This window comes from Pyrgilauda ruficollis, unplaced genomic scaffold, assembly GCF_017590135.1.
Source record: "Pyrgilauda ruficollis isolate IOZ18807 unplaced genomic scaffold, ASM1759013v1 scaffold1, whole genome shotgun sequence".
NCBI classification, from domain to species: domain Eukaryota; kingdom Metazoa; phylum Chordata; class Aves; order Passeriformes; family Passeridae; genus Pyrgilauda; species Pyrgilauda ruficollis.
In genome coordinates this window covers 17,734,180-17,752,383 of record NW_024508100.1, presented here as the reverse complement: position 1 = coordinate 17,752,383, position 18,204 = coordinate 17,734,180, and the positions used below count along the sequence as shown (strand labels likewise).

Below are 18,204 nucleotides of genomic sequence, written 5' to 3'. Positions count from 1 at the left end.
TGTCATCTCTTGTTTATTCTGAAAAATGCTGAAAAAATGTTTTTACAGAGGTTTTTCTCTAATCCAACCTGAAAATTGTTCTTATTTCCAGAGAGCACATTCTTTGTTTTCTCTTTAGAAAATAAGTTTTGCATTGCATCTTTTTAATACAGCTGAATTTTTGACATTTTATTTTAAATTTTTAATTCTAAAACTGTACACTGTCATCAATATGAATGCTGAAGTAGGAGACAGCATGGAAAATGTATAAGTTGCACAATAAAAGTAGCTTCAGCAACAAACCTGAGACAGAATAAAGTGTTTAAAGTCCAGAGGGCTTTCCAGTCCAACTGTAAGAACTCCAAAGTAGGTCAGACTGGCTGATGGCATCATGTTAAGCCTTACTCCGAGACGGTTTTCGAAAGAACTCAGGAAAGTCCTTTTCCATGCTCTACATTCTTCTGAGACTGGCAGAAAGGATGGAGCTGTCATCTGAAATAGAACTGAATGTCTCAAAGATAATCCTATGAGCTGGGTGAATGCCTGTATGATAAAAACACTTCTGTGAATCAGAAAAAAAGGGGGAAACCTGTATTTGTCATTCAAAATACTGTGGTGTTTCAGACTCCTTGAAATTGTTATGAATCCTGACTGGTGAGTGACACTGGACATTACTGGTCACACACATCATTAAGAAGCATCCCAACTGGTAATGACTGTGATTTTGTATTATATGACTGAGGCACATTTTGGAGGAAGATATTAACGGCTTCAGTGGGTGATTTAAGCAGCACGACAGAAAGTGGAAGAGACAGTTCTTTTGTTCAGCTGTCTCTAGCAATGGAAGCTGGAGTGTAGGAGGAACTCATGGGGAAGAGATGTTTACACATGAATAGACTATATCCTGAGAAGCAGTAAACAACCTTCAGCTTGCTTTGCTTTGTTTACCCAAAAAAACCCCAAACTCAAGAAAAAAAGAAATCAGTATCCTTAATATACAGTGAATTACTTCTTTAACAGTCTAATTCCCGCTCGTTCTTCAGGGATGATCTGTAACTGTGGATCATCTGCAAGGCTGTAGGTAAGCAGACATTGTTTTAAGTTTCATCCTGACAAATTTCGAACTTAGTGCACAAGCCTGCCTCCTTTGTCACTGCGTAACAGGGTGGGTGTGCTCAAAAGCGAATGGAATGCCATGGAAAACACATCTGCTCAAGAAAACATTTTCATAAGTACTTACAACCTAGTAGTTTGCCAAGTGCCAAGGCTCAGTGTACTAACCTGGAAAAGGGTGGTGATGAAAGAAAGAACACTCTCCATTAAAAGTTTAAAGCAACATCTGATTTTGTCAGTCTCCCAGTAAAATCATACTCATTATTCCAAAGGTAAATAAAAAAATCAGAAAGTAAATTATTTCACTGAGAATATACTCCCATCACATTATTCTTCAAACCACTCCCTTTTAGTGTACTGTCTCAGTTCAGTATCTCAAATTATTTATTTGACTGGTGGAAAAATACAAATCAGTGTAAACAAAATATTCTGGCTACATCCATACAGAACTTTTTTACTAAAATATTATTTACCCTAAGTTGATTTAAAGATATGACATTCAGTTTTCCTAGGACAAGATGACTGAATCTAAGATCAGATGGGAGTATCCCTATGCTTGCATATTGCCCTGTTCCCCTTCCTACATTGTATGGATGTAAATACTTTAGGTCTCCATGTTACTTTTATAGCTTCTTTTACTTCAGGGTAAGGTATTTCATTCATAAATGCATAATTTAAGCAAGACAATGAAACCTCTAGTAAGGAGTATCTCAGATAAGCAATCTTTGTCTTAAGAATGCTCCTCAGTGATTTCAAACATTATCCCCTGAGGCTTCTGATACTATATTCAGCCTGTACAAATGAATTTGAAGACTGTACATCTTCTACTTACCCAGAAAGATATCTCTATGTCTGTTAAATTACAGGGTGCCAGGAAATAGATTTTGTGTAATAAACCTTATTTATATATATATAAAACACAAAAAGACCTTTCTGTCCACTTATTTGGACTCAAAGAAGTTACCATGTGCAAAGCAGATACATGGTTTCTCTTTTCTATCAAACACAGAAACTGCCTCATGCTCTACTCAATTATTTTTATGATGTATGAACTATGCTTAAATGTATTAAAATGTTAACTGCAAAAATTAGCATTTAAATACAATTAATGAGTATACCAAGAGAGAAAAATACAAAATAACGGAAAGAAACATAATAAATGACAAAAATTCAAGAGAACAGGCTATGTAAAATACTGGAAGGTTCTTCCTGTCTAAGAGGTAAACCAGCCTAAACAAATTCTTAGGTCCAAAACTCAGTATTTTAAACTACAGATAGGGACAAATTAGCATGGTTGCTAGTGTTATGAAATGTCATTCCTATTGCTTGCTTATGCCTTAACTATTGCCTCAGAAAAAAAATTATTGCTTTGACAGATGACCTCCACACCCAATGCAATTTTTTCATAACTTCTTGCTACAACTTCTATTTCTGAAGGTAGGTATCAGTAAACCCCAAAGTGTTAACCTGGTAATACATCTGAGAGAAGGCTGTTTAGCAGGTGTTTCGATTGCCAACGAAAAGGGAAATTTTCTATCTCCTGCATATTTAAAATATTACTTTTGTCTCCTGTGTTGTTCAACCATTGAAATGAGGAAATAGACCTAAATTAATATAAACTTATGGGTCAGCAAATATAGAGCTATACCCGTAATCTTAACTGGCTCAGAAAATTTATTTTCAGTATAATTCTTCATGCATAACCTCCATAATTTTCACTTAGTAAAGTTAATACCTATTGCTGTACAACTCCTTCAACACAAAGTGTTATGTTGGTGATACATATTAATATGATGTTATTATTTGCTACTGGAAATAATACTTAAAAACCTCAACACTTTGATAATTTGTTCATGTTGGCAAAAATTAAATACTGAAACCATTTTCTGAAATATAGTTTTTAAACTGCAGTTACAAATCAAACAATATAAATGGCAATTTGAAGTTAAATGTTTTAAGAAACTTTACATTCCAATTTGTTTCATACATTGTTTATAACTGAAAGAGTCAACATTTAGAATCCGTATTTAAATCAATGCTAATATCAATAAACATCTGTTTAAATTAATGCAAAGCATGAACTGCACTGGAAAAGAAATGACTCACTTTACTAGCTACTTCTGAAGTCTTAAAGTCTGAAAGAGTTTTAAAATGTTCAGTACTGTGTGTGCAAAACTGCATTTAGTGTCTTCAAAGAACTCTAGTGGCCAACTTCTCTTGTACCAGCTCTTCTCTTGGCATAACTCAAGACTTTGGGTCTGTGGTTGCTCTCAAGCTGACAACTCCCAGGCTTTTGAACAACTGGTCTGGATATGGGAAATTTGCAGAACTGGAAGCAGTAACTGGAAAGCATCTTGAATATAAGTAGTACTGTTGCTGCCCTAATGGGGAGAGAAAACATGTGGTTAATCAGTACAGCTGCCATGTACTTCAGGAATGACACTGGACTTTTCTTTTTCCTTTCTTTTTTTTTTTCACATCTGCATCATGCTGTATTAGCATTGTCTTCACACAAGATTTTAGAATCTGTAGATAGCATAGCCTGAATAAATATAGAAAACTCTGACTGCCGCTAAGTTTGAACTCTAAGACAGTTTTGTTGGTAATATGAGTAGAACAAAATGCCACAGTGTTCAGAAGCAGATTTGACTTTTAAACACAAACCAGCTAGTCTTTCCATCAACTGAACTAATTTTGAATTTGCTGTAGGTGGGAGAAGTGTTCCTGAAATTAACAGTTCAAATTATAATGGTTTTAACATGTAGTACTATTTTTGGAATTTCTAGTACTGAACAGTATAGTGCCCTGTAATTCTCCATGATCCTAGACTGCATTAATACATATTTGTATACAACTATGGGATTTATGAAGTACAAAACATTGTATTTCACAAATCGAAATATTCCTAGATTTTGCAGTTCCTGGAGTACAGGAACGTAAGTCAGGACCTACAGCAAATTTACCCTATAACAAAAGGAACTGCATGGTAGTCTTCACATCTCTATTCAACTTTCCGTAATTTCCCTTAAAGGTATTGTTAATTCAGTGCAAAATTGCCTATTGTAAAGCAATCCTCTCCTTATTTTTAAGGGAATGCAGCTATTAAATGCAGAATGACAATTTAGGGTCACTACTATATGTTTTTTATGTTTTAAGGGAAGTGTGATCTAACAGAGTTAAAAATTTGTGCTGCAGTTCCTATGAGTTTTAGGACTTTATGAGGATATTACTTAATCTCAACCGCCTCTTGGTAAAAGTGAAGTATGTTTTATTCACTGTGTTTTTCTGAAGAAAAATAGAACATGGTGTCAAACAAAAGAAATCACTCATGAACATTTTATGTTATGAACATGGTTATCCATGTGCTGACCAAGACTGTTGCTAGACTGTCAATCTTTGTAAAAATCTAAATGCCTGCAGATGTGAAACACTGTAGCATACCTACAATCCAAATTTTAAAGGAAAGAATACTCTGAAACTGCAACTTGTTGCTGTGCTGTGACCAATACAGCAGCAGAGTTTCAGAGTGGCCAGCCTCACTTCAGTCATACAGCTCTTAAGAATCCTCAGTAAATGCAACCTGACTACAACAGTGTTTGTGGGAGAGGCTGAACACAAGATTTATGTTCTGGCACTGAACAACCAGAATGATATTGTCATTACTTTTAAAATACCTTTGCCTTTCAAAATAAATGTGCCTGTCTCATTTAAAATAATTTTATTAGAACATCTTCTAATGTGAAGAGGTGGAGCTTACCTCTAACAGCACACTGTTGATGATGGGGTTAAGAAACTCTGCCTTCATATTGCTCTGTAAACCAGAAAACAGAAAAGCCAGGTCAAGAAATACACTTAACAGAAATATACTGATATCTGAGATGTCGTTTTATGAATTCTGTAGAGGTCTTCTTTCACCTTGATTCTTAGTCAGACAGTTTATCTCAGTATTGCTAGTAACTGTACACCTCAGTACACCTATGTACTTCTACCACAGAGTACAATGAGCTCTGTGTACAATGAAACCTGAGGCCCAGGGTTTTACTTCTTCATTAATTCATGTACCACTGAGTTTCAAATTGCCTACTTTCCTACAGGTGTGAGGTTTATATAATGACATTGTTTGTCCATCTGTCTATCAGCGACCTTTTCACATCCCACAAAAATTTTAACCCCTTGCTCATTTTCAAGGACACAAAAAGGAAAAAGACATGTCAGAAGAAAAATGAAGGTCTTAGAAGTTATGCAAATATCTGTGGTTAGGACCAAATGAAAGATCCAGGGTAGCTCCCCTACAGAAGGAAAACCAGGTGAAACTCAGATCCCCAAACTGGAGGCAGCGTATGTGCTGGGTAGTACAGGCTGGCCAGTGGAACAGCTCAGCATGCATGACATTCTTCTCAACCACCAGAGAGGAAGAAAGATGGATACAATGAGTAGTGACACTACTGGAGGCTAAAAAAAAATCATGATTCATTAGCTCCTCTACTTTTTAAAATGGCAAAAGTTCTTTCCCTTTTTATTCTCACTGTTCTTCACATTGTGGTTCTTTAGAACAGTAACCTCCAGCAAGAGCTGTTTTCTTTCAACACTATATCAGGAATAGTGTGGCCAGCAGGAGCAGGGAGGTCACTCTTCCCCTGTACTCGGCACTCGGGAGGCCACACCTTGAGTGCTGTGTCCAGTTCTGGCCCCTCAGTTTGGGAAGGATGTTGAGACGCTCGAGCGCGTCCAGAGGCTGGAGAGGGGCTGGGAACACAAACCCTGAGAGGAACGGCTGAGGGAGCTGGGGGTGTTTAGCCTGGAGAAAAGGAGACTCAGGGGTGACCTTATCACTCTCTGCAACTTCCTGAAAGGTGGTTGTGGTCAGGTGGGGGTCGGTCTCTTTCAGCAGCCAGAAACTGACAGAACCAGAGGACACAGCCTTAACCTGTGCCAAGGGAAATACAGGTTGGATGTCACGAAAAAGATTTTTACAGAAAAGGTGATAAAGTATTGGAATGGTCTGCCCGGGGAGGTGGTGGAGTCACCATCCCTGGATGTGTTTAAACAGAGAATGGATATAGCACTCAGTGCCATGGTTTAGTTCAGGTGTCAGGGCATGAGTTGGACTCAATGATCTTGAATGTCTCTTCCAGCCTAGTGATTCTGTGATTCTGTGATTCTCAACATGATACTGATTAATTTAACTGAGGGATTTCCACTTACAGCCTTGTAGCTCTTGTATTACAGATTTATGGAAACATGAAACTTCTTAATTTTAGTTTTGAGAAAGATGGCAGAAACAATAAGAGATACTTAGAGAAAGTAAGTACATTTTTACACGTAGTTATAGAAAATCCATTACAATATGCACTGTTTAGTGGGCCAGTTTAATCTTTTGTGTGCAATTTATTTTTACATTTTTGTGCATCCATTCATTTCAAGTGTCCCACAGATATATGGTAAAGTACAATCCCAAAATGCAAAATAAGCATTTTTTCCCTACAGTAATTGGAAGTTATGTAAATTATTCATAATAAAAGCAAAGAAATAAATCATGTCCTTTACAAATAACTATGAAAAAACATGCTCAGAGATGTGCTGGAAGGAAAACTGGAAACTGGAAAACTGGAAAAATTTCCTTTGAATTACATTCCTGTATTCATGGAACAATCAGGAGAACCAGAATTTGCTCTCCTCTGATGTTTACAGAACAATTTAAGCAACAGCACAATTTTTACCTCTGAATCCTGCTACAACACTGAGATGTCAGTCATCCTTGAAGCATCTTGAAAGGCAGGATACTATTTCTAGCAAAGATGTTCACAGATAAATGGATGTTCTTAAACAGAATATCTTCTGATAGAAGACAGAGTGATTTTTTTTTAAGTTGGACCAAACAGATCTCTTAATCTCTTAAACCTTTTGAAAACACTGCAGTGCTAAGCCAGGGGATCTAGTAAAGGCTAAGAAGACAACTTGTGAAAACTTCTTAAGGTACTGCAACTACAATCTGTTAATGACTTTTACATAAATGTGTTCAAAAGGGATAGGCCGAGTCAGAGAAGAAATTATCATCAAGCTGTGTAACTTCAAATGTGGGGCCCTTCAATATGAGAAGTGTTGAGGGGTGATCAGGAAAAACAGGAAGTGGTTTCTAGAAAGAGAGATTTTAAAAGGCAGGGAACTGTTGTCATCTGTCAAGGGGTATAAACTTTCCTGCTGTAGAAATGCTCTGTGCTCTTGATATGAGGAAAGAAGCGGACTCTTTGCTGATATAAAGCCTCTGGACCCATGTAAGAATTTCTGTTTCAAGAGGTGAACTATGTTAAAAAAAGCCCAAATGCTACAGAAAATGCTGTCATCTTACCCCAGCTGCTGTTACAGAATCAGAAAACTTCTTTGATAAAGATGAAACTTCATTGCACATGGCACTTGTTAAACTGATTTAAAAAAAAAGAGACAAATATAAAAATACATCCTTGACCTGTTAATAGATAAAAACCCCATGACAAACTTTATCTTGGAAGCAAAGATGTTCTCAAAGCAATTTTGTTTCTATATATTTTTTAAATATTTATGCATAAACTGTTCCTGATAAAGTTTTCATATTCCTTCACTGAAAAATCCCCTGCTGACTACAGCCGCAATATGATGTGGTGTTGTACACACCAGTCTGTTTTGACAGTGCAATGTTTCACTTGTTTAAATTCTAAACTTCTAGTTTAACTGTGGTTTTTCTGATGATTGCAGCAACACAATTTCTGGGAATACTGTTGGAAATAAATCAAACTTGAATGAGAACAGTGAGAAGTTTTCTAAGTGAACAATAAAACAGCTACTCTGTGCTAAAGGAGAAAGACCACTTGTGGTTAAAATATGAGAGACCAATTCTGTTCTGAGATCTTTCATTGTTTTCCTAGACATTCTCAAGTGTATCCCATAGGACCAAATCCTGCAAGGTGCACTGTACCTTAGCTCTGATTCTGAAAAATACTTATTAAGTGCTTTGTTTTAGACTGAAGTGTTCCTATGGACTTTGCTATTCTTAGTAGCACTCTTAAGGATAAGCACTTGGTTAAATATTTTACTTACTTAGGAGTCAACTGTTTAAAACATCTTAACATGAAAACTTACTGAAATCAGTAGACTTAATACCTACAGAGTGCTTGAAATTTGAGTTTGGAGTCCCACTAGACAGACTGGCTTGAAATTCTGGGTATTTCACTATAGTTAACTACAAAGTTGCTAACAAATGTGGTCTATTGTTTAGAACTACAGATTTATTTTTGTGTATTTTTGGCAGATAAACAATAGATAATGAAACTCTCTTGGCAGATAATAGGACTGCATTATACACTCTAAAAGCAAATTCCATGTATGCAGGCACAGCATCTTCTGCAGAGGAACAGGAAATGCAACCCAAGCTGGCATGCACATTTGATTCCTGGAGCAGAAACAAATTTTAGCCAGCGTATAGGTAATGTTTTCGTAAACATACATATGTCAGCCATGTCAAAGAAGACAGGTAGCCTATAGAACCTGATTTCATGAGAAAATATAGCACCAGGATCCCTAAATACAATGCTGTTTGTTGATCCATGAACTTACTGTGCCTTCAAGCTAAATGGAACTTCATGAGTTCTATGTAAGTGTCAAATGCTCATATATGAAGTACATAATACTCACTTTGTCAGTACTTTTGCTTGATCTTGAGCTGTTTTTTCTACTTCCTGCCCATGTAGAATTAATTCTGCTACTTTATGAAGCTGTTCAATACAACGAGCAGTTACCTCAGCCAGACTTTCAATAGACAGCATGTAGATTTCCTTAAATTAAAAATGGGAATAATATAATCAATAATAACAACACTGATAAATATATTTATAGGTATATACATATAAAAAAATTTCAAACATAGGAACGCTTCCTACCCCAACTGCAAATACCAACACATACATGGTGAAGTAAAATCAGCCATAATGTCATCCTCACAAACAATACTGGAAAATTAAATGCCCACAGACTATAAAATACAGACATTCTACCTGCTCTGAAAAATTAGTAAGATCAAGTCTACCATTTACTTGGCTGGGAACTAGGTCAGGCTCTTGGATTTTCTAACATACCACTTTAAACCTCGCTCTAACAAACAGAAAGATACTTAAACTCCAGAATAAGTCATAATCATAATTATTTTCATATGGAGGCAAAAGTACTGGGTCATCCTTTAGCTGAATCTCTAGAGCAGAAATAGAATATGCGCCCAATAAAAAATTGGCTTTTATCAACCATTATAGAAATCTTTATGTAGCACTGTGGGGTTACAGCTTTCACAAGCTGATGCCAGCTGGTAATCTGCAATCACATAAAAATCTGTAATATATACTGTGTATATATTCTGTCTGCTTCTTTAGACTTTTTTGTAAGGAAACACAACAGATAATTTCTAATTAGAAATAATCTCACCAAAGATAGCAACCACATTTAATATTGCCATTAACTTGACAGAAAATACTCAATCACAATTAACCTTATCAGAACTGTCTAAATGAATACTTTTAGCCTTAAGAGCTATCTTTCATAAAGAGAAAGAGCAGTTGTTAGTTGCCTAAACAATATTTCTGTTTTGTCTGTTTATGATTTAAATTGTTGAAATAGTTTGAACATTTTCCCATGTACTGTCACTGAGAGAAGGAGATACTAAGAAACACTGAGATACAACTTTCAGTGTGCATGTAATGTTTGACATTGCACCTCAGAATCCCTCAGCTCACTGTATGTTGAGTATACACATGCATACACACCAAAACAGAGATATAAAACCATAAAAACAATGTGATAGAGAACCTGTTACTTTGATATTTACTTATGGAAACAGAATAACAGTAAGAATATTTATGTAATTTAGTTTTCAACTAAATTACATATACATATACAATACAGTGAATAGTTGTGTATTATTATTTCTTATTACTTCCATGAATTTAAAAAATAAGGATGACATATAAAGCCAACACACAAAGAAACAATCTTATCACTTAATGAAACTTATCCTCCAAAAGTTATTTTACCTCCACAGTTTTGCTTTTGTCTATTTCTGTTTTATCACTCTCAATTTTATTGTCTTTTTGAGTCTTTTCTTCACCAGGTTCTTCGGGTTTTTCACTTAGCTCCTCTTCTATGTTTACTGGGGTGGACAAACTAGCTTCTTCCAGCCATTCATGAGCTTTTTTCCTAGCCTGCCAAACAAAGAACCCAACCCCAAAGTTCAGTTTGAGAAGAGACTATGAGAAGACATTCCTGAACATCAATTAACAATACATTTAATTACTTCCTCTTTATACTCAGAAATTTGAATGTATCAAACCTCTGAGAGGCATTTAGTTAAGTGTACATTTAAGAAACTCTAGGGACAAGCATTTTGGGCTGCATAGAGATGGATTATCCAGGGATAATTCCTCTAAAGGTATAATATTCCTAACCAACACGTACAGCTGGTGTTAATTCCAAAGTTAATATTTCTGCTTTATCATTCAAATGAATTTACAAAATTTTGTAAGAAATTTTTCTTACACAGTCTCCCAAATAAGGAAATAAGAAGTGTGTATAAAAAAAGAAAAGAAAAATTTGAAGAAGTAAGAGAGATGTATTAAATTTTTAAAGGAAAAATAAATATAAAATCACTGTATCTTGAGCTGCTTTCCCTGACATGCAAATAGATCAAAGCTGAAGAGTCTTGAGGCTTTATGCAACTTCAGACTACTGCTATGCTTAGTAGGAATTTTATGATGTCTCTTTTTTAACATGAAATCAAATTAAAACACATTAAGAACTAAGCCTAAGCTAGTTATCCATAGTCTATCTACATAGCTAGAGAGATAAACATTCATTGGAGCTTAAGATCAGAAGATGAACCAGCTTTAAAGGGACCTGATAGTACAAATGTGACTAGTTATGCGACTAGCTCCTAGACATCTCACTTTTGTGGTAGTAGTTCTCTGGCTACAGAGAGCGGCACACAACTCACTTTTAGAGCAAGAAAAATTATTCTGAACCTGACTTTTGCTCCCAGTATGTAAGATCAAATCTGCTGTTCTCATGAGCCCTGTTCTGCTGAAACACCCCTGATTCGAGCCTTCAACACTGGAAAGGGCTCATCCAACTGCACTGCCTTACTTATCTCACTGCCTTACTCATCTTCTGTGAAAGCTTTTCTGTATTCAGCATTTTAGTCTCCATCTACATACTTCGCTTTCTGAGCTGTCTGAAGTGAACTGGGTACTGCTCTGTGTCAGATTTTAGAACAAAACCCTCCTTCTTTGCCCAAGAAACTGAAGGCAGCTCAGTAACAGGTGCTAACCTTATTTAGCTTGTCAGGAGTAGCAGCAACATGCAATTCAAAGAGCAGTTCTGTGAGCATGCTGACAAACTCTTCTCCTGTATCTGCTGCAAAAATAACAAGACAGTTTTTGTTAGTATGTTACTGCTATAGTATTTCATATGATCAAATACATCCAGTGAAATAGTTTCACCAAGTATTCCAGCACTCGAAAAACAGTGACAATGACACAAGAAAGGAATGTGTGGAGGTGTGCATGTATATGCACCAAAATTATTGATAACTGGGATATTCAATTGACTGTTCACTGTGGTTACTGTCTTATTTAACCTCACGTATGAAATTTTTGGTGTTAATAGCTTTGAAAATGTAGGCAAAACCACTTTTTCAAATATTCTCCTCATTATTTCATAAACAACTGAAATGAAGCTGCAGTGAAAAATTCATGAAAAGGCTGCATTATCAAAGTGAGAGGAAACATTAGAGGGAAGGGTATGTGTGTGGCCTTCTGCTACTTGTACCAGAAAACAGTCACAGTTGTTTCCGCAGGCTTAGGAGGAAGGAATGTGTTTCACTGATGAGTGGTTTGCTTTTGCAAGGACAAATCTGCAGCACACTTTGGTTTGGTCTCTTTTTTTAAGGTGCTCACTGCCTAGGTTGCAGCCAATTCAAAACCCCTGTAAATGTTTCAAGGAGCAGGATAAGTACTTGTGATTTACTGAAAAAACTAGAACTTCTGACCTTCAGAGAAAACATCACTTTGTGCAAGAAACAAAGCTTCTCCTGGGAGCTGGTTTCAAAGCAAGGAACTACTTTCCACAGAAGTTATGGAACAACAGACATCTCAGGAATCCTCACTCCTAAGCAGGTAATACATTTTCTTGACTTCTATTTCACACAACTCCATAGAGGTATGGGGTTTAAAGAGCAAGTGAGGAGAAAAAGCCAGCACAACACTTTACCACACTAAGACTTTACAATGAGTTTCCTGTGAGAGGGATCAGGCAAGCTCAGTAAGCACTGCCAGAAAGAGCAGTCTGAGAAGAAATTACTCTCCTCTTAGAACATGTGAATGTTAACACGGTTTTTCTAACTTTTCTGAAGGCTAAAGAAATCTTATCTCACCATCTTGCAAAATGTACGTTTTATGGGCAAAGTAACCCTGAGAAATCAAGAGGATGTGGAAGAAATATCCTTTTATGTTTATTTGTTTCCAAAACACAGCAATATGGCATTCAGTGGCATAACCCAGTCTTCAGTCAGGTCAAGAGGATTTTTGCTGTTAGCTCTAAGAGGTTTGGTATGGATCTTACAGACCAGGAGACATGAACCATGCTGCCTTTAAGCTGACTTCTTACCCTTCTGTTCTAACCTGTTTGGGGAACTGCTAACATTTCTGACCTGTTTAAGACACCTATTTTGCCCCTAACCAAAGCACCCACCCATTTTATTGTAATTTTGGGAGCTCGATCCATTCTCTTCAGTGCTGTGCCATGTCACAATTATGGAAACACTTATGCTGCTCTAACCTCCTTCCCACACTCCATATGCCACATCTTGCCAAGCAATACCTATAAAGCAGCTTTGCTACTATGTTTCAAAGTCACTTTCATTCAAAAAATATTCAGGATTCTTAAATTTCTTTATGATACTCAAATCTTCTCCCCCATCTAGCAAGGGGTGGTGCAGAATGCAGTTGAACTTGCTGAATAGAAAATCATTTCTAAGTACTTCAAAACTTTCAGATGATACAATTTCTGTAAGAAAAGCTCAGTTATCAAAAAAGTTATTATTTTCTATTTTTTGTTTTCATTAATGATATAGCAAAATAATTTAATATTTATTTATGTTTGCATAACTTGAACTTCAGTTAAAATACAAATTCAAAATTAAGCACTGATCAGCTTCCAGAACTTCTAGATTATTCATTTTAGTAAGTACCTTATGAAGACTATTAGGATATCAGAAATTACAGTTTGGACTGGAATTTTTTTTAATTACTGGATAAAGAAGTAGCAATTATTCATATGGTTAAGTCTCTGTATTTCTAATTACCTTTTTGCGTCTGCACCACTTCATCATCTAATTCCTTTGGAACAAAGATCTCTTTTATAGCAATTAAATCATTTTTCACAGTCTCCAACTGTTCTCCATCAAGTGTTGCTAAATGTGACTGAATCTGTAAAAAAAAGGATAGTATTACTAAATGCTAATTTAGAGCCTGAATCCAAAATAGACTAAGAAATGGAAACTTCCATTATGTTCAAATCTTGTCTCTAACCTCCCAGCTTAGACATATTTTTAGATCTTGTCAACAGAATTTGTTGAGTATCACAAAAATTACACTAGCCTTGCCAGATCATCAGGTCCCTTCCTTCCTCCAGAACATGAGTTTTGAACTATAAATCTATGGTTTAACTGCAAACTGTTTTGGGATTTCCTGGATGAAGACAGCAGGCAAAAAGAGCACAGGCATAATGGTTAGTTTGAGCACTAATGACTAATAGGAAGAGATGGAAAAGGTTGCCTTCAAAGTGCAGCCAAAATTATTGACAGTCTACCTGTTCTGAAGAATGTATTGGCAGGTCTTTGCATGTCTCAGCTATCTGCAAGTCCCTGCATATCTAATAGGATGGCACACCTAAGAGGGATGGAAACAGATTCTTTGAATCACTGTTTGGACTACAGTTATATGGTGTCAATTCTGTGAGCAGAGCTCTCTTTCTGCCTATGGAAGCCAAGAGAAATGTCCTTACTCCCTTTGATCCAAACTTTTACCTTTATGTTTGTTTCAAGGGGTTTTTTTAAAGCTTGCTGGACAGATTTTGCCATTCTGTCTTGTACATTCTGCCTCAGTGCAAGGCTGGACACAGCTGTTACTTCCTTACTGGTGTGTCCTTGTGTCCAGCTCCTGTGCTCAGGGTTAAAGCCAAGATAAAGCCGTGGCACTCAAGTCAGGTTGTGAAGGACTACACAAGGCTTTTTCCTCCCTTTCTACAGCACTATCCATTTCAAGGGCTAACTGGGAACTTCCTTTAATGGAAACTTTTAAAATAAAAGCTTAAACACACTTGTCTTCAGTACCTCTTGCACTCTTCCTGTCGCTTTTGGGCTGTTAGAAGTGGTTTCAAGTACTCTTTCTGTATTCTGCGTCTGTGTGCATCTGTGCATGGTAAGTGGAACATTTATCTGAGTATTGGACTTGTTGACCCACACAGTCACCATCAATCCTGTTGGACTGAGCAGGACTATGTGTGTGTCTAGGACATAAATGAAGTGCATCAGAAACCTCATGGTAACAACCTGCACATGTCTGGCTTACCCTGTGGTATTTCACAGTACAATAAAAATATTATTGACATATGCAATTAACTTGAACTTGTTATCTATCTATCTATCTATCTATCTATCTATCTATCTATCTATCTCATTCCTGTTTAGTGGGTGGGGGGTTTTGACCATTTTTGGTTTTATTTTTTGCTCGCACAAGCAGACCCTTTGAACCTTACATAAGTGGTTTGAAGCTACAGTTTTTCATCTAGATAATAACAAAAAATAAAAACAACATTGACAGTATGCACCTAACTGTTATTAATATAAGCCTCTTTTATTCGTGAAAGCAAATAAACTGTTTTAAAACATAAAGTTTCTCTTAAGAAACTTCTCTTAAGAGGTACCCCACAGGGCAAAGACTGCCAATTACAATAACAAACAAAAAAGAAAACTTGTTTTTAAGAAATTTATTTGGAAAACTGTTTCAGTACAAAAATATCACTACTAGGAATCTACAAAACTCTATTTGTCCACTCTCAGTAATCTACTGATGTACTAGCAGAGCAAATAAATTGAGACTTGAAATTGAAATACATATTTATCAGCTAGGCCTTATTAACGTTACCATCTTCAGAGAGACATCTGTATACTTCCAGTAATAATGTCTTGGTTTAGTTCTATGTAACTTTAAAAACTAACACAATAAGAACTGAGTAAGTAATCTGGAACTAATTTTAATTCACCAGTCTCCATGTGTAGTAGGTCTGGAATTCCTGAACGTCAGTATATGTACCTGACTGCAACCAAAAGATTTCAACCTCCTTGCAAGGAATTCTGCGAGGAATTTGCAAGACACCTGCAGTGTCACAAGCTGTGTATGGCACACTACATATGGTCTTAACAAAAATGTCTGTCAGTTATGAAGTTTGTTTTGACTTAATCTTGTAGTTATACTTTAGATATATTGAGTTCTAAAACCCAGAGTTAGCCCATAGGATCAATTCAGCTTTCTCTGAACTTGATGGAAAACTTACTGTTCATTCTACATGCATCTGCAGAATAAAATTAATGTAAAGATAATTTTTTTTACCAACCATATTGATTTATGCTGTCTGCATACTGTACCTGAGCTTCACTTTCATTTGACAGGATTTCCAGAGCTTCAAGATGAGACAAACCTTGGAATTCATCAAAAAGTAGTCCATAATGTGCTGTTCTTTCTACTGTAACTTGCTGGGCCCGCCTCTGTTTCTCTTTTTCTTTGGCTTCTCGCAACAGCTGTAAAAATATACATCATTCCACATTTTATTGACAGTACTGTAAGTGTGACAGATTTTATTACTATCTGCTTCTGTGTGTCTAGAAATAGTAATAAAATTTAGGACTATATCACACCTGCTAAAATTTTGGAGATGAAATAGCTAACTTCTTTTTTGATAATTTTATCTGATATAATATTTATATAGCATTCTAAGCAGGGTTTTCCCAATGATAATGGCTAACCATCTCTCTTTAAAATACAATGAACAAAAAATAAAATCTTGCTTATATTTTCAAAAGGAATGTCAGCTACAGATACCATATAATTAATTTCCCCACCCATTATAATGAAAGAGAAAGGACTATTTCATATGCAGCCCTAAAGAGCCATGCAATCCTTTCTGCAGACCACAAAATGGGAGAAGGATTATTTTCAGGACTTATTCACCAACTTGCATAAATAATGCACCTAGATAAATATTTTCTATAAAATATTCTTAGCAAATACTGAAGTCAGTTTTATCTGACAGCAGGACTGACAAAAGAGATTGATGACTTATACCAAAGGTGGGGCAGAACTACTCTCTATATACTTGGGTATATTTTGGTAGGCTTCTAATACACTTCTATCAGTGTATAAATAGGATAGAATAGGATAGGATAGGATAGGATATCCAATAGGATATTCTCCTCCTTCCTTCTATTCCTGGACAAAGTGGCCTCTCATTAATTTCTTACAGTAAAGGTGGCAAATACATCTGAACTACATGTTAGGTCACATACAAGTCTCTGAATGCAGGTAAACTCTGAAAAGCCATAGTGCAACCCCTGAGAACTGATTTATGCTGCACTCTGCCTCAGATTCTCTGTGCAAATCCATGCATGTTGTTAAAGGAGACATTGTCAAAAACTCACTTTAACCCTGTGGGTCTTAACAAGAGTTAATTGCTTTTGATCTACTATAACAGTGTAAGTCTTTTAACTCTTCCGATAAAGAAAACGAAAAATAAAATATCTCACTAAAAGACAAATACCTTACTCTTCTCTACAAGGAAGTAAACATGCAGTAAATATACTTTCTTTTCAATGTCTATTGCTTTCCCTCCTTTCAGGGTCTGGAGAAGTAAAATAATTTTGTACTGACAGCATTTATACTTCTGTTTTTATTGCATCTCTGAGATTTAAAGCATATGAATCACAACTGTGTACGGATACCATTAAGTTAGATGGACACTGAGATACAACTTTTTACAGGTTTAATTCCTTATGAAATGTATGTTATATTCCAGTATTGCTGATTTCCAAGGAAAACAGTATAGTAATGTTTATGCTGGAAGATATCTATCTACAGCTGTTACCAAAACACCAACAATTTGATTTTGCCTCCAGAGTGTAATGATTTATCACCACATATACTATCTTATTTAAATCAGCAATTGCATATATGATTATGCAGAAAAGACTATTTTACATTTTCTTTTGTGGTTCTATGAAGAAAAATAAAGTAGAGCAACTGTAAAGACTAATATTTATTTCCATAAGCCCAGCCAGCATCTACTGCAATAAATAAAGCCTCTCCCTGAGGCATATGAAATTCTGGAAGAAGAATCTGAGCAGTATTTAAATATATCCAACCTGAGATAGTGAGACTGTTCTTGCCATCAGTGTTTTGGTTCTCTTAAATCCAGGATCACTTTCCGCAAGGACATTCATGGTTGTCTTCCCAATATATTCCAAAGCATCTAAGCCTCCAGATAATACACTTTTGCCCTGGATAAAATAATGCATTGTGGTTATTTTCTTCCCAGTTTAGGCTAATATGAAATGTAAAGAGGAGTGTTTTTGTAGACACCGTCTTTGAACATTCAGGTCCCTAAATTTCCTATACTTCAACTAACAAGAGGATTGATGCATTTACTTTGTTCTGAATACGTTTTCAAAAAAAAAAAAAAACCAACCCAAAAAACTATACAAATATTTCCAGTTAATTGAACTAATTACACCAGAAGAAATGTAACAATTGTTGTAAATTAAAAAAAAAAAAAATCATAAAAAGCCTGGAGCACATCTCCTGTGAAAACAGTCTGAGGAAATTGGGGCTATTCAGCCTGTAGAAGAGGAGACCTGAGGAGACCTTCCAGCAGCCTTCCTGTACCTAAACAGGACCTATAGGAAGGCTTGAGAGGGATGCTTTGCAGGGGCAAGCAGTGTTTGGACAAAAGGGAATGGCTTTACTTTGAAAGAGGATAGATTTAGAT

The 18,204-nt window shown here is 36.0% G+C and overlaps 1 protein-coding gene across 3 annotated transcripts in view; it reads right to left on the bottom strand.

The window, feature by feature from the left end:
- Nucleotides 1-62: 62 nt before the first annotated feature.
- Nucleotides 63-18,204, bottom strand: part of FAM114A1 (family with sequence similarity 114 member A1) — a 32,729-nt gene continuing 14,587 nt past the window's right edge. For all 3 annotated transcript variants that reach the window (XM_041458967.1, XM_041458975.1, XM_041458983.1), the window contains 9 exons: nt 17,582-17,716; nt 15,812-15,964; nt 13,469-13,592; nt 11,435-11,520; nt 10,146-10,313; nt 8,761-8,900; nt 7,442-7,514; nt 4,850-4,903; nt 63-3,473 (listed from right to left, as the gene is read on the bottom strand). In XM_041458967.1, the coding sequence (XP_041314901.1) occupies nt 3,363-3,473; nt 4,850-4,903; nt 7,442-7,514; nt 8,761-8,900; nt 10,146-10,313; nt 11,435-11,520; nt 13,469-13,592; nt 15,812-15,964; nt 17,582-17,716 (1,044 nt within the window). In that variant the 3' untranslated portion in view covers nt 63-3,362. The remainder of the gene's footprint in view (nt 3,474-4,849; nt 4,904-7,441; nt 7,515-8,760; nt 8,901-10,145; nt 10,314-11,434; nt 11,521-13,468; nt 13,593-15,811; nt 15,965-17,581; nt 17,717-18,204) is intronic.